The following is a 15,866-nucleotide window of genomic DNA, read 5'->3' on the forward strand; positions in this document are numbered from 1 at the left end:
TTTTAGGTTTATGGAGGCTTTACCACACAGGCATAATTGATCAAATTTGGGGCCACTGAAGACGGATTTAACCTTCAGGGCTTCCTCCTCCCCCACAAAAGGCTGCATGCATACGCAGGGGCTGGGGTGGGGTTTACAGCTGAAGAGTCCCAACCCTTCAATCCTGCCTTGATTTTTCAGGTGAACAACCCCTCATCCTGAAGCTACCTGCCAGCCATAAGTCAACCATTAGCACACAAAAAAAGATTCTATCACTTAAGAGATTCCAAGGATTTAGGTTGTATGCCAGCAAACAAAGACCCAAAATATATTTCACAATATCAGAAAGGAGTGTATTTATTTGTTTATTTATTTTACTTTTTTAAATATTTATTTTTTAGTTATAGTTGGACACAATACCCTTATTTATTTATTTTTATGTGGTGCTGAGGATTGAACCCAGGGCCTTGCACGTGCTAGGCGAGTGCTCTACCACTGAGCCACAACCCCACCCCGAGAGGAGTGTATTTAACTTAAATAAAATATTCTAAATAATGTATGTGTCATCATTTGTCTTTTTCTAATTTAATATGCTAAAACCTCTCCTCTAAATATCGGATCCACATATCCAATTATTATATCCCTTTCTAAGTGTCTCAAAGGTCCCTTAAATCAAAGGATCTAAAAGGAAACTCATCTTTCTTTAGCCTCAATCTGTTCCTGCCATGGAGTCCTCTATCTCTATAAATAATACCATCATCTGCCTAATTTCCCCAACCAGAAAACAGGGTTGACTCTTCTCTTATTTATCACATCCACTCATCAAATCACTCCCTATAAGGAAAGCAAAAGTCAGAGAAGGAACAATGCTAATAACCTCTTTCCTTAATTCACTATTAGAAAAGCAACCAGAATGCTTCAAAAATGAAAAATTGAGAGAAATGCCTATAAATGATTAAGAACAACAATGTTTTTACTAAATGACGTGCTCTTTTTTATCCTACTGAAAAGGCCCAATAAGATATATAACCACAGCTTATAGGTCTATGTGGCATCATATACTCTTCCTCTAGTTGTACTGAATGTTGTAGGAAATCCAATTTGCTCTTAAGTAAGAAGACAATGTCAAAAAAAAAAAAAAAAAATGGGTATCAGTGTTTGATGAACACAAGTTGTGCTGTGTCAAGTTGTATAAAGACCAAAATGCTGTAAGAACAACTTCTTTTTGCCACAATATTCTGCACCATACCTTTTTTCCCTTTAATTTTCCTTCTTTTATTTTTTCTCTCAAGACTTGGGAGTTCAGGAGAAGATCCATCCTGTGGAGCAAAACAAAACTGAATAATATCCAATACATAAAGGCCATTATCCAAGAGAAAAAGAATAAAGAATGAAAGTTCTAAGATAGTCGTACATTATCCTTCACTATTGCTCACACACAAGTTAAATATTAGTTGAATCAATGTATCTGCTAAAAAAGAAAAAAAGGGGTGAGGGGGAGAGTACAAGATCGGATGCCTTCCCAGCATCTTAAAGGTGGTAAAACCCACAGGCTTAGGTAAAGCATTCCACCTTGGTGAAGTAATTCACACATATGAACAAAGCCAATAACACAAACTCTAATTTTATTTTGGCACAGTTTCTATTTCAAACTTCAGCAAGAAAATCTTTGCAATAAGAAGCTAAACTGCCTATAAGACAAACCTCAAGATACTAGCTTTGTCATTGTGGACGTGGACTCTATGATTGTTTTAAACTCAATGGAAAAAAGAGCTAGGGACAATTAAATGCTGTCATGAACAAAAGAGGAAGAAGCTGTGTCCATACTCAGTTCTGACCACTTTTTTGTAATAAAAATAGAAATTCTTCTACTTGATCATGAACTCCTTTAAGACAATAATTGTGTTGTCAGCCAATATTTGGGAAAAAAATGGGGATTAGAGGATGAAAAAAAAAATTAGCTTTGCCAAAGGATAATCTTTTACTTTTGTATTTCAAATCATCTAATATCCCCTATGTACAGTCTAGTTACAAGGAACAGAATAGGAATTTGAAACAGGTCTAAACCCATGACCCTAACTACTTTATTTATTGCCTCAGTTTTAAAGGAAAGAGACGACTTTCTTACAGTGCCAGATTCCAGATTCTATCACTACCAGCAACTCTTTCTTTCCAGAAAGGAATTCTGAGAAGATTAAGCAATATCAAGTAGGAATGCAAGAAGAACTGAAGTGGTACTAGTGAAGGACAAGACTCTTAAGAAGCCAGGCTGGATAGCTAAAGGACAAAAGATAGTTACAAATACTAAAAAGCTGGGCCTGGTGACACAGCCTATAATCCCAGAAACTCGGAAGGCTGAGGCAAGTTGATCATAAGTACAAGATCTGCCTGGGCAATCTAGTGAGACCCTGTTTCAAAATAAAATAAAAAGGGCTGGGGGTATGGCTCAGTGGTAGAGAGCCTCTGGGTTCAATTTTCAATACCACAAAAATAAAACAAAATACTTCTATGCTATGTTCTTATACATGCACTCTAACAATAAATTTAGTGTTAATCCTAGAAGTTCTGAATCCAACAGTCATACATACATGCATTACAAATATAACAGAAAACTCTTCAGAAGCAGTACAGAGTACATCTATGAAAACAGACTGCATTACAGCTGAAGATATGACTTATTCTTGGTCAGGTGATACAAAGAATCACTGGGTTGAAGACTAGTTTTAGCGATGACTTCATATTTTCCTGGTACTGTACATTCATATTACATTACATCTAATTTAGTAGATCTACTCGGTGAAAGAAACCAGTAGGATGAAATAAGAGCCTCGTAGTTCTATTCCAGAGTGTAGAGAACTACAACCTCAAATCCCTCCAAAATCAAACAGTTAAACCTTCTTTATAAACAACTAAATTGCTACATGAGATGTTCTATAAAAAGCACAGGGAATCATACTCACTCCTGTGGCTCTTCGTTTCTTTCTAATACTCTGGCTGTCATTTTGTTCCGCACCAGAGGTACAGCTGCTATCAGTGGCTGCATCTGCTAAACTGGAGGCTGCAAGGAGTGAGGATGCATTTGATGAGAGAGAGTTTCTTTCTCCATTATTCTCCTGGGCATTCTGATTCTCTGATGGTGGTGTAGACCTCTCTTGGTTGTTTAGGTCTTTTGCTGAATGCATCAAAGGTATTATATGATCACAGGGTAATTGTGCACTATGACGCCTTCGGGTAGCAACATTTTCAGACTTTTCACCTGTTCTGAGGGAGGCAGTCAGAGGTGTCAACTCCTGTTTAAGGCACATCGTTGCTTTCTGACTCTGTGCAGCATTCAATGAGTTACTAGGTGAAACAATCTGCTGGGGCTCATTTTCTTTGCCAGTACCTTCCTCACTGAAGAAATTGTACACAGAAGGAGCCCTATCCATGATCACGCTGCTCTCAGAAAGGCTTCGCTTTCTGGCCAACCCAGGAGATGAGGAAATGGAAACACCTTCCCACTGGAATCCTTCTAAATTAGACAGATCAGGATCACCATCTAAATCCAAGACCTCTTGCTCATTTTGAACCAGAGGTACCATTTCTATGCCAAACCTTAAAAAAGAAAAAACAAAAACATAAATCGACATGGTTATAGGGAAGAGCTCTTTTTAATGTGTCAGACTCTGTCAAGCACAGGTTACAAAAACATAAGATGGTTCCTGTTCTCAAGGAGCTCAGAGTTTGATAAGGAATTGAGACAGAAAATAAATAATATTGCTATGTCACAGTAATAAATTATAGACATATAGCCATAAGAATACATGAGAGTAAAAATTGAGAATTTTATTTCTATACAGTTCTAAATCTACAACAAAAAACACCTAATTTTTAAAAGTAAATAAACCAAAACAAACAATAAACTTTCGCCGATCACTTACAAGTGTCAGGCACTACAATGAGTTTTTTACTCATAATTTCATATACTACTCACCAGATCTGGTAAAGGAAAAGGGGGAAAAATAAATTTATTATTTGAACAAGGATAGAAACTACCCTAAACCTGAAGGGTAATTTAAAATGCTACAGAATTATGATTTTCAGGTAGTAAATCTGTTTGAACACTTTATCATTCAGAATAGTACCTCAACATAAGATGAACAGCCACAATATTACAGAAGTGTTCGAAATAAACATTTTGTGATCTGAAGTATGATGTCCAGAGTAAATACAGAAAGGTAACTATCCACAGGTTCTAAGTAAAAGGCAATGAGGACAGTTATATTTAAAAGTTGTGTCATTCATTCAAGATCTAGATCTAGAGAAATTAAATTCTACAGATAGATACAGATTTATGGATACAAACTGAAATGATGGATTGCTGATGATTTTTTCCTATGCCCCTATCTCCTTTCTCAGAAGGAGGTGTGCCTCCATTTTAACCTCCATTCTCCACTAAGAAAAACTGTATAGTCCATTAGTCATAGAGTACCACTTACTCTTTGATAGTAAATTGAATCAGACATCTACAATGAGTATTTTTGGCAAACATTTAATTAAAAGGAACAAGCAGAATTCTCTTGACCCAGGTCAAAGGATACCTTTAAAAGAAAGCAAGAAAGAACACAGATACTGAAAAGAGGCACACACCTGGGTAAGCCTTTGCCTAGCTCTTGTTTTTTCTTGGTTACTTGCTGAATGACCTGTTCCCAGTTGACATTTCTCCGAGATGCATTTAGAATCTGTCGTAGGGTTGGTTTGAGTCCAGACTCCTTCTCTGTTTCACTCTTTCGATGACCACTAATATTGCGAATACGGCGAGCACTATTGAGGTTTGGCTCAGGAAGGTGTGCTCCAGTTTTGCTCTTCAAACTAATGTGCCGGGTTAGATCTCTCTGAAGTGAGGCAGGAAAGCCAAGCTTGCTTAGTTCAGGCAAGAGAGGACCAGAGGGCTGACTAATATCACTTTTTTGAAGCTCAGCATCCAAACTAGTACTCTCAAAGCCTTCTGTTTCATAAGATATGTGAGATTTAATAGGGTTGTCATCCTGTCCATCTTCTAGAGAGGTTTTCAAGTCTAGCAATAAGCCAGAGTGTGGACTAGCTGCAGATGCCATTTGTAACTCAGACTCATTCTGGTGAACTGTGGAATTACAAGGGGAGGTGGAAAATTTCCGAGGTGTTTTCAAGATCTGTTCTTCCTGTTCTTTCTCTTCAACAGTGTGAGTGCTGCAGGATAAAACTTCTGTAGTTGCACAACCCAGAGTTCCAATTTTTGTTCCATGCTTTTCTACATCAGATGTCTCTCCATCACTTTCATCTTCTAATGCATGCACCTGAAACTCAATCTTCAACGATCCCTTTTCAGACTCTTCTACATTTCTACTTGCTTTTGCAAAGTTACTGGTCCTCTTAGAAGTGCTAAGAAGTGGATTTTGCAATGTCTCATGACACTCTGGCACTTCTTTGGTTTTTTGTAATGTTTCATTTAAATTATCATCAGGTTCTTTTTGAGTGCCAGATGTAGTTGTATTCCCTTTTAAAACATGAGGACATGAACTTCGCAATTTGGATATGTAAGGAGAACCTTGTCTATCTTCTAAAGTGGGTTTGTTCAAGGGATCTGAGTGTTCTCCAGGAGAAAAAGAATTTGCTTTGGTGTTTGAAGGATTCTTTGAATCTTGCTTTTGAGAAACTGATTTAGTGGCTGGAAGTGGAAGGAGTGGGGATTTCAATGAAGGAATCCTATTTGAATCATGCTTTTGTTCAGGTTTTTCTGCAATGGGGCAATCTCTTACCACCTCATAGGAAACAGTGCAGTCAGAAGTGGTTTTGTGATTAAGAGATCCAGTATGTATTTCTTTTTGTGTTTTTAGTATTGGGGAGATATTTGTTTCATCAGTTTGAGGTTCTTGTGTTCCTGTGGTAATCAAGCTAAAATCAAAGAGAGGTTTATCTATCATTTCTGACTTGTTACTGGTGACTTCTTTCAATCCTGACTGTAAATCCAGAGTCTTCTGGGAAGGATACGGAGTCCAGCGACGAGGCTTTTCCCTTGCTACACTGCCATTTTTTCCACTACTTTTGGAAGCTGCACTGTCTGCCTGCCTAGTGGTTTGGCTTTCTGGCTGCTCAAAATTGAAGTCAAGTAAGCCTTCTGAAGGAAATTTATCACTTGTAAATCCTTCTTCAGAAGGACTTCTGTATGTGGCAACTGTACCAATTTTGTCATTGTCTTGCCACTGCCATTTATATCTCTCTGGATTATATTTGCTTGACTTATTAGATTTCTTGTTCCATAGCATAGTCATGTCCTCCATTTGATAGTTAGAATTTCTGTTTCTGCCTGGTTGAAATTTGTCTCCAGGGCCATTGTAATTCCAACTATTTGTACTACGTACATTGGATTTCCAGTTTCCGTTACTGTTGTTCATATGCCAACTGGAAAAGCCACCTGTTCCTTCAGAATGCCAACTGGAATTCCTTCCTGTACTGTTATAATTCCAATCTACCATCCCACTATTTGAATGCCAACCACCTCCAGAATTACTGTGGTTGTGAAACCAGGTTGAGGAACTTCTTGCAACACCTTTATGCCACCCAGAACATCCTCTTGGTCCACCACTATTTCTCAAACAATGTGAAAAGCTATTTTTTCTATTGTTATTAAAGCCATCTTTCTCCCATTTCCAATCTCTCTGTGGAGGTACACGATGATGCCTCACTGGCTGGCTGTAACTCTCTCTGTCTTGGTAAGGGATTCGGTCTTCTCGTCTCCATTGAGGTTGCCTGTCATCAGAGTTTATTTCTTGGCTGCTATTGGAAGGCTCATCTTGTCTGGAAGAAAAATAGTTTTTTTTGTTATGAATTTAAAGGAATTTTAATGCATTCTTTATAGGCAAAACCCACCAAACTTCCCTTCTGCCTCTTTTCCTCTATTATTTAGACTAAGTAGTAGAGCCCCTTTTTTTAATTTTTTTTTTAGTTTTAGGTGGACACAATACCTTTATTTTATTTTTATGTGGTGCTGAGGATCAAACCCAGTGTCTCACACGTGCCCGACCAGCTTTCTACCACTAAGCCACATCCCCAGCCCCCATTTTTATTTCTAATAGTGTTTGCTTTCACATCTTTAAATGGTATGGTTAAACTCAATAGTCTTCAGTTAATTAATATTACATAATATATTACTTCCCCCATCATCCCAGAAATATTACAAATCTGACATATTTACACTATCCTTCCTTGGTTCTATATTTATTGGCATATTCTAGGACTCTGTTCCTTTTAGTCTATTGTTGATACAATTTTATGTTAATTTATCTGTCCTTAATACATGATTTCTCCAATTACAGGTTCCTTCCAAACAATCCAGTTTCTTAACCCATTTTTTTCTTAACCTATTTTTGTTTTGTTTTAATTTCATTTTTAATATATTTTTTCTTAGTTGTTGATGGACCTTTATTTTATTCCTTTATTTATATGCAGTGCTGAGGATCGAACCTAGTGCCTCACACATGATAGACAAGTACTCTACCACTAAGCCACAACTCTAGCCCCTTCTTAACCTATTTTTACGATCATATTTTGCATGGTTATCTTCATTAATAAACAGTTTATCAAGCACTTATACAATGACTGTGAATGATATAAGAAAACTTTAATATGCAGCTTCTGTTTATGATGGGCTCAGAACCTAGCCAAGGAATTAAAGTCCAACAGGAGTAAAATAGCACATACAAATAAGCAGTAACCACAATAAGTGCTATAAGGAGCTCCATGAGTTAGAGGATTTTACAAAGAAGTTACAGCTATTTGAACTATTCATGTTAAATAAGGAGGCCACAGAAATGTGAATAAGTTTAAGTAAACATCATAGCAATAATTACAAAACCATTTTCTTCTATAAACTGCCTACGGTGCATCTAGCACAAGCTAAGGAGTGCTAAGGACTCGAGATATTGAGTAATATTAGCCAAAATTTACTGAGTATCTACTAAGTATCAGGCATTTAATGCAATTCTTTTAATGGATTACCTATTTAATTTTCACAATCCTAAGGCAAGTATTCTTATTATTCCTATTTTTTAGATGAGCAACCTGAGGAGGAGACAGGTTAAGTGTTTTGCCAAAAAGTGGCAGAATAAATATTTGAATCTTGGCAGTCTGAATCCAAGTTTATACTCCTAAGTCACTATGCCTTGATAGACTGAAAATCCCAAAGCAAAGTTTCTGTGGTTAGGTTTCTTTCTCTAAACTTGACTTAAATCTTAAATTCAATACTTAGTTTAATTGGTCTGAAGAGCTTTCAATGTCTATAACATTTTGAACACAATTGTAATCCCCTTTTTTTCCCCAAGGAATTGAAAGTTAATATATCTAAAAAAATGCAAATACCATTTACATTATAAATTACAACATGGCTAACCAGAAGACCTGAAGTCTCCAAGTAACAAGTGATATTAAATACACTAGCGGGATTTTTTGTGTGTGTTATCATTAACTAATTTGTTTTTATCTTTCTAGGCAGCAGGCAACTTATAACATCCAATGGAACCACAGAGTCAGTTATACAAATGAGATCAGAAATGGGGGGAGAATTGGGGAATAAATCATACATGAAGAAGAATTCCTGGATCATCATGACCTGGCTAGACTGAGGGAATAATAGTATTCAGCTAAATCCACTGCCCCAAAAGAACAGAGTTAAATATCTCATGTGGGGGAGGGGGACCTCATGAAGAAACAGATGATTTTATAAATAGGTTACCACAGAGGCATATAAGAAAATTTGAAGAATTGTGCTATCAATGTCTAATCTACTGAAATGCTTCTTACCCTTTGACTTAACAATCATATATACAGATATGCTAACAATGGCACTGGTGTATAAGAATAAAACAGAAGTTAGTCTCCTAGAGGCTCCAATTCCCTTAAAACAGCAGAAAGAGTAAACTAAAACTCTACTAATAGTAATGAGAATGTCATTTGAAGGACTAAGCAACTGAATGACTCAAAGAACCATGTTGCTATTGACATTTTAAGGCTAAGAAAGTCTTATTTTAAGGACTGGTTCAAAAAATTCCTGATTATACATAGAGTTAAATGACATACTCCTTTTTTATATCCAAATATCTAACCAAAAAGGAGGTGAATGACTAGTATTCAAGATTCAAGATCAAAATTTTATTGTAGAATTTCAAATGTTTTTAATCATGTCTTTGGACCTGAAAAATTATTCCACTTTATAAATGGTGTTCTCTCATATCTGAAAATTTCTGTGCTGTTAATTAAACTCTTCAGAAAATAAAATCAATAAGGCAAAATCACAAATTCCTAACACCTCAATACATACATACAAGCATAAAATACCATACAAACTACCAAAGTGGTTTTACAAATATTTATCAAATGATACTCAAATGATACTGACACTCTCAAATTTAAAATAAAAATTAACTTGATAAATATTTGTAAAACCACTTTGGTAGGCTTGGGGTTGTGGCTCAGAGGTAGAGCACTTGCGTGGGCATGCATGGGGCATTGGGTTCGATCCTCAGCACCACATAAAAATAAAATGAAAGTGTTGTGTCCACCTATAACTAAAAAATAAATATTAAAAAAAAAAAAAAAAAAACACTTTGGTAGCCACGGGGGATTCAAAGACAGAAATCAAATTTGGCAGAAGCACCATGTTAAATCATATCAGGTAAAAAATTTTTCCTAGATGTTATTTTGCCAATTAAAAATGCTATATATTCAAAGAAGCTCACACTCAATTAAGTTTTCCACTACAAAATTTGGACACCATTAAAACAGTTCTAAACATAGTTATCAATGTAGTAAAAACCTCAGAATGTAGCTAGAGCTACAATACAATACTGAGTTTTGAATTTTTTAGAGCAGATAGCACAGTAGTTCAAGAAAGCATTTCATTTTCCTTTATTCATAAGACAGTAACCTCAAGTTACATTTTATAACTAAGTTTAAATGCTATAGGCTAAAAAGTATGTAAAATATATTCTCTACTATGTTCTATTATAGACAAGCTTTTTAAAAAAATAAAAATCATCACTTACCGACTTTGTTCTTTCCTTTGTTTTATTAACTGAACGAGTTCCTTGTCAAAATAATCTTCCTCCTCTTCCTCTCCCTTCCCATCATCTTCTCTGTCCTGGGCATCCACATTATCTTTGTGCAACTGGCCAGAAATGTGCTTTGCATATGCAGAAAGACCCACTTCTGTGACCCCGCATACTCGGCACTCATGACTACTGTCCCTAGGGAAAGAGGGAGATGAGGGACATTCAATTCTCCCCACTGGCATGGCACACTCACCAGATCTGTTAAAGTTTCCTCTGAAAGAGACTGCACAAGTTGGTACAGTAAAAAATTAGTGCTAATCAATTTCAATGCTCCTTTCATCACTTTAATAAATTTGTTCATAAGTTACTTTTGAGATGAATTTTAAATTCTTTTCCAGCAATCAAGAGGCAATACACTTCAGATTAATGAGCTTTAGGAGGAGAAATCTTCTTGAATTGCTGTACTTAAAATCTTGGCCAGAGGAAACATGGTGAAAGGGGAGGCAGGGCAGGGGGCTCAGAGCAAACATAAGTTGCTCTGAAGCACACCCATGGTGCCAGCTGCACTCAGAAAGCTGGTGACAGCACTTCCATTTAATCTCCTGCTTTAGAGTCTTCTTCCAGTGAAAATTAAGGGGTGGAGAAAAGAGTAGGTGGTACAGCCAATCCCAACTGTGTAACTAAATCTGAACAGCTGGAGCTCTGCCTGGAATGTGAAGATTCCGGACCCTGAGAAAAATGATAGGAGTAGTCCCAGTGAACTTTTTTTGGTCTGGATGATACATGTGATCTACATTCTGCTTCAGGAGGGCTTTATTGTAAAGGGAATGAAAAGAATTTCAGTTGTAGGCAGTTAACAGCTGTTTTATTCTCAAGTTACAGAAAATGCTACTGTTTAGAGAAGAAGAAAATGAGAAAATTAGTTTAAACCAGACAGACAGAATTTATTCTTTTCTTTTACTTAAGGGTAAATTTCATACTTGGCCAGTTGTAAGAAGCTAAAGTCTTCAATCTTTTCCAGAGCTGTAAACTAAAAAAAAAAAATAAATATTAAAATTTAACTGCTTTTTAGCTTCTCAAAATTCCTTGATTGGATCAGCTGTCTCTGCAATAATTTCTAAGGACCTTCTGAACACCAAAGCCACTGGGCAGCAGTATCCATTCAATAATTCGAACTGGCATAATCCTGTATCATGTGACTTGGGTTTATACTAGTGGCATTTTTGCACTTCCTATGCCAATCTATTAAAAAAATACATCAACACAAAAAGATACAATGTCTTTGGCCAGGCAGAAACACACACAGGTGTGCCTCTGCTCCATCTTTTCTTATATATACTTAACAAGACAGGCAGAATTTATGTCAATTAGCCACAAAAGATGCTCAAAACCGTCTTTACTAAAGACAGTTTCTGTTGGAGATCACCTGAATGTTCACTAAAGAACAAAAAACTAAAAACCAACTTATTGATATATAGTCAATGTTGCCAACCGTGACAAAGTATAAGCCCTTAAAAAATACCCAGTAAATTTAAAAAGAAAATACTGTGCAATGCAGGTGGGGATTTAGCTCAATGTTAGACAATTTGTATGGCACGCAAGAAAGTCCTGGATTTGATCCCCAGCAGCGCCGCGCACACGCACATGCACACACACCCCAATAAAATTAACACAAAACACTATTTCTAATTTTCTAAACATCATGGGAGAGAGAAAATCTACAAGTTCTCACCCTTTTTTGGACTTCGTAACTCAAAATGCTGATGTTTTACAGATTCATTTTAATGAACTCTGTCTAGGTTATCTCTAAAAATACTAATTCTAAATTATTCTATCAATGTTCTAATTCCTTCTAATCCCACAGGTACTTGTACATTATTTTCACCAAAAGTCTTCAACTGTACTTACTACATTTAAAGAATAGCAATTGTCAACTTTCCCCAGCTTACCAGGAATAGCATACTTTTCTCTATAGAAACTACATTGATAAGGTTCATTCTAAGTGAACACTACTTGTAATACAAAACAAGCTGTTCTGCACAGCAAAACAAAAATGAGTTAAAAATCTTATCAGAATGAACAGTATCAGAAGAATCTGAACACCATATAACAAAATTAGTATACTTAATTTATATTATAATAGAAATTCAAATCAACTTAATTTTACACTAGAAAAGCTTTTTGTCTTTAAATTCTCTAAAACTGTGGAAAATGTATTAGTCCGCTTTTCTACCAAAGAACTTACAGAATACTAAACTGTATATTGTAGTAACAACAACATCACCCTATTGCTTATACTTTGACTTTTAGTATAATCCTTAAAAGATATTTAAATGAAATTGCAGATTTTACTTTTATTTCTAAGATGCAGATAATTTTTCTCATGTCCGAACCATCAAAATCCCTCTTCAAAGATACAACAGGGCTGGGGTGAGCTCAGTGGTAGAGTACTTGCTTAGCGTGCATGAGGCTGTGGGTACCTCCCCAGTACTGGGGGAATAAAAGAAAGAGAGAGAGAGAGATTTTTAAAAAGACAACTGGAGGGCTGGGATTGTAGCTCAGTGGTTGAGCGCTTGCCTCACATACGTGAGTCACTGGGTTCGATCCTCAGCACCACATAAAAAAAATAAATAAATAAACAAGATAAAGGTATTGTGTTTAACCAAAAAAAAAAAAGATATTGTGCCCATCTACAACTAAAAAAATGTTTTAAAAAAAAGACAACTGGAGAGCCACAATGATGTTTTTAAAATATTAGGAGGGCTGGGGATGTGGCTCAAGCGGTAGCACTCTTGCCTGGCATGCGTGCGGCCTGGGTTCGATCCTCAGCACCACATACAAACAAAGATGTTGTGTCTGCCGAAAAACTAAAAAATAAATATTAAAATTCTCTCTCTCTCTAAAAAAAATAAAATAATAAAATAAAATATTAGGAAATGAACTATAAAGTGGCAGAATTTAACCTCATTAAAAATAAGTATACAGGGCTGGGGATGTGGCTCAAGCGGTAGCGCGCTCGCCTGGCATGCGTGCGGCCCGGGTTCGATCCTCAGCACCTCATACAAACAAAGATGTTGTTTGTATTTATTAAAGGACAGCAGAAAAGACTTCTCCCGGAGGAAGAAGGGGACCCAAGAGGTGGAATCCGTAGAAGGGATGTTGTCTCCCCTTTTTATAGTTCTTTCAGTGATGGAATGTAGGTGGGAAGGCCCAAGGGGTGGGACACACGTGGGCCAAAGAAGTAATCTGGTCAGGAAGGACTTCTGAGTCAGCACCTTTTTGCTGGGGGCTGTTCATTAACATTTCTTTGAGGTGGACTTTGGCCTAGGGCCTTTTCGGGACTTCATTAACATTCCATGAGTTGTCCTGTGTTTTCCCTGAGTCATTCTCCGCATGGTCTCCATTTTAGATTTCGCTCGATATTAGACCCGATTTACCTAACTACACTGACTACCTAACTTTAAATCTGGCTTCATTCCCCCCTCTAATTTGGGAACTCCTTACTGCTGTAAGGAAGGGGGGCGAAGAAGATCTTTCTGGCTTCTTCAGGCTGAAAAGGGACGATGTGGGGCAAGCAGTTTGGAGTCCTGAACAGACACTTCTCAGAGGAGGACATACAATCCATCAACAAGTACATGAAAAAATGCTCACCATCTCTAGCAGTCAGAGAAATGCAAATCAAAACCACCCTAAGATACCATCTCACTCCAGTTAGATTGGCAGCCATTATGAAGTCAAACAACAACAAGTGCTGGAGAGGATGTGGGGAAAAGGGTACACTTGTACATTGCTGGTGGGACTGCAGATTGGTGCAGCCAATTTGGAAAGCAGTATGGAGATTTCTTGGAAAGCTGGGAATGGAGCCACCATTTGACCCAGCTATTCCCCTTCTAGGTCTATTCCCTAAAGACCTAAAAAGAGCATGCTACAGGGACACTGCTACATCGATGTTCATAGCAGCACAATTCACAATAGCAAGACTGTGGAACCAACCTAGATGCCCTTCAATAGATGAATGGATAAAAAAAATGTGGCATTTATACACAATGGAGTACTACTCAGCACTAAAAAATGACAAAATCATGGCATTTGCAGGGAAATGGATGGCACTAGAGCAGATTATGCTAAGTGAAGCTAGCCAATCCCTAAAAAACAAATGCCAAATGTCTTCTTTGATATAAGGAGAGTAACTAAGAACAGAGTAGGGTCGAAGAGCATGAGAAGAAGATTAACATTAAACAGGGATGAGAGGTGGGAGGGAAAGGGAGAGAGAAGGGAAATTGCATGGAAATGGAAGGAGACCCTCAGAGTTATACAAGAGTACATACAAGAGGAAATGAGGGGAAAGGGAAAAATAATACAAGGGGGACAAATGAATGTTAGTAGAGGGGGCAGAGAGAGAAGAGGGGAGGGGAGGGGAGGGGAGGGGGGATAGTAGAGGATAGGAAAGGCAGCAGAACACAACAGACACTAGTATGGCAATATGTAAATCAATGGATGTGTAACTGATGTGATTCTGCAATCTGTATATGGGGTAAAAATGGGAGCTCATAACCCACTTGAATCAAAGTGTGAAATATGATATATCAAGAACTATGTAATGTTTTTGAACAACCAACAATAAAAAATTAAAAAAAAAAAAGATGTTGTGTCTGCCGAAAACTAAAAAATAAATATTTAAAAAAATAATAATAATAAGTATACATAATCATAAACCCACACACTGTGCAAACCCAAAGCACATGTTGGATACTTGATATTCAAATACAGATTTTTTTTTTTTAAAGCGAGAGAGAGAGAGAGAGAATTTTTTTTAATATTTATTTTTCAGTTCTTGGCAGACACAATATCTTTGTTTGTATGTGGCGCTGAGGATCGAACCCGGGCCGCACGCAAGCCAGGCGAGCGCGCTACCGCTTGAGCCACATCCCCAGCCCTCAAATACAGATTTTTGAAAACATGTTGCTTTCTTTGTTGAGCAAGAACATAACCACAGTTCTAAAGTTATTTGATAGACAAAATACATCAGTAACCTAGAACAATACAGGCAAAAATACATCAATAACCTAGAACGGTGCAGGCAATAAGTGTGACATAAAAGTAAGCACTAAATAATTTATCAAAAATAGACATCTTTTTTCTAATAAATAAAATCTAGCTTAAAAAAGAGAGATAAACTTTATAAGATACTTCAAGAAGATAATTCTCATTTATACAGAGAAGGAACAGGGTATGACAACTACATCTTCTAAAAAGCCAATATATCCAGAGGCAACCTTATAACCTCTGTTCTACACTCAACAGGTATTCATGTTTCCCCACACCATGTTTGGGAAACCAAATGATTTTGTTTTTAAAGAATTTACCTTTATTTTTAAGTTATTTGATTTTTTTTTTTTTTTAATATAGTACTGAGGATCAAACCCAGTGCCTCACCCATGCTAGGCAAGCACTCTACCACTGAGCTACAAACCCATCCCAGGAAACTACATTTTAAAAAGTTACTAGGGCTGAGGATGTGGCTCAAGCGGTGGCATGCTTGCCCCGCGTGTGCAGGGCGCTGGGTTCGATCCTCAGCACCACATGCAAATAAAATAAAGATGTTGTGTCCACCGAAAACTAAAAAAAAAAAAAAAAAAAAATTAAAAAAAAGTTACTAGCAAATTAAATTATATGTTATTGATGCTATTTTTCAATTCTTTAATTAATAACCAGTTTAAATACTTTACGTAAGTACACAAAATAATTATGGGAAAAATGAACTACTTTCGCTTCTTAACTAATAAAAGGAGTAATTTTCCTTAGGGTGTTTAAAGATCTCAA

The 15,866-nt window shown here is 36.8% G+C and overlaps 1 protein-coding gene across 7 annotated transcripts in view; it reads right to left on the reverse strand.

Moving 5' to 3' along the window:
- The window catches only part of Znf106 (zinc finger protein 106), a 72,831-nt gene that overhangs the window by 27,352 nt on the left and 29,613 nt on the right, over positions 1–15,866 (reverse strand). For 6 of the 7 annotated variants that reach the window (XR_011706662.1, XR_011706661.1, XR_011706660.1 and 3 more), the window contains exons 4-7: positions 10,038–10,238; positions 4,609–6,795; positions 2,940–3,573; positions 1,229–1,298 (exon numbers count right to left, since the gene is read on the reverse strand). Coding sequence is in view for 3 of the 7 variants with exons in the window: in XM_071608141.1 (XP_071464242.1) it covers positions 1,229–1,298; positions 2,940–3,573; positions 4,609–6,795; positions 10,038–10,238 (3,092 nt within the window). In the remaining 4 variants the exon portion in view is untranslated. The remainder of the gene's footprint in view (positions 1–1,228; positions 1,299–2,939; positions 3,574–4,608; positions 6,796–10,037; positions 10,239–15,866) is intronic. The other variant, XM_071608142.1, reaches the window with a different exon arrangement.

The sequence above is a fragment of the Marmota flaviventris genome, chromosome 2, assembly GCF_047511675.1.
Source record: "Marmota flaviventris isolate mMarFla1 chromosome 2, mMarFla1.hap1, whole genome shotgun sequence".
Lineage (NCBI taxonomy): Eukaryota > Metazoa > Chordata > Mammalia > Rodentia > Sciuridae > Marmota > Marmota flaviventris.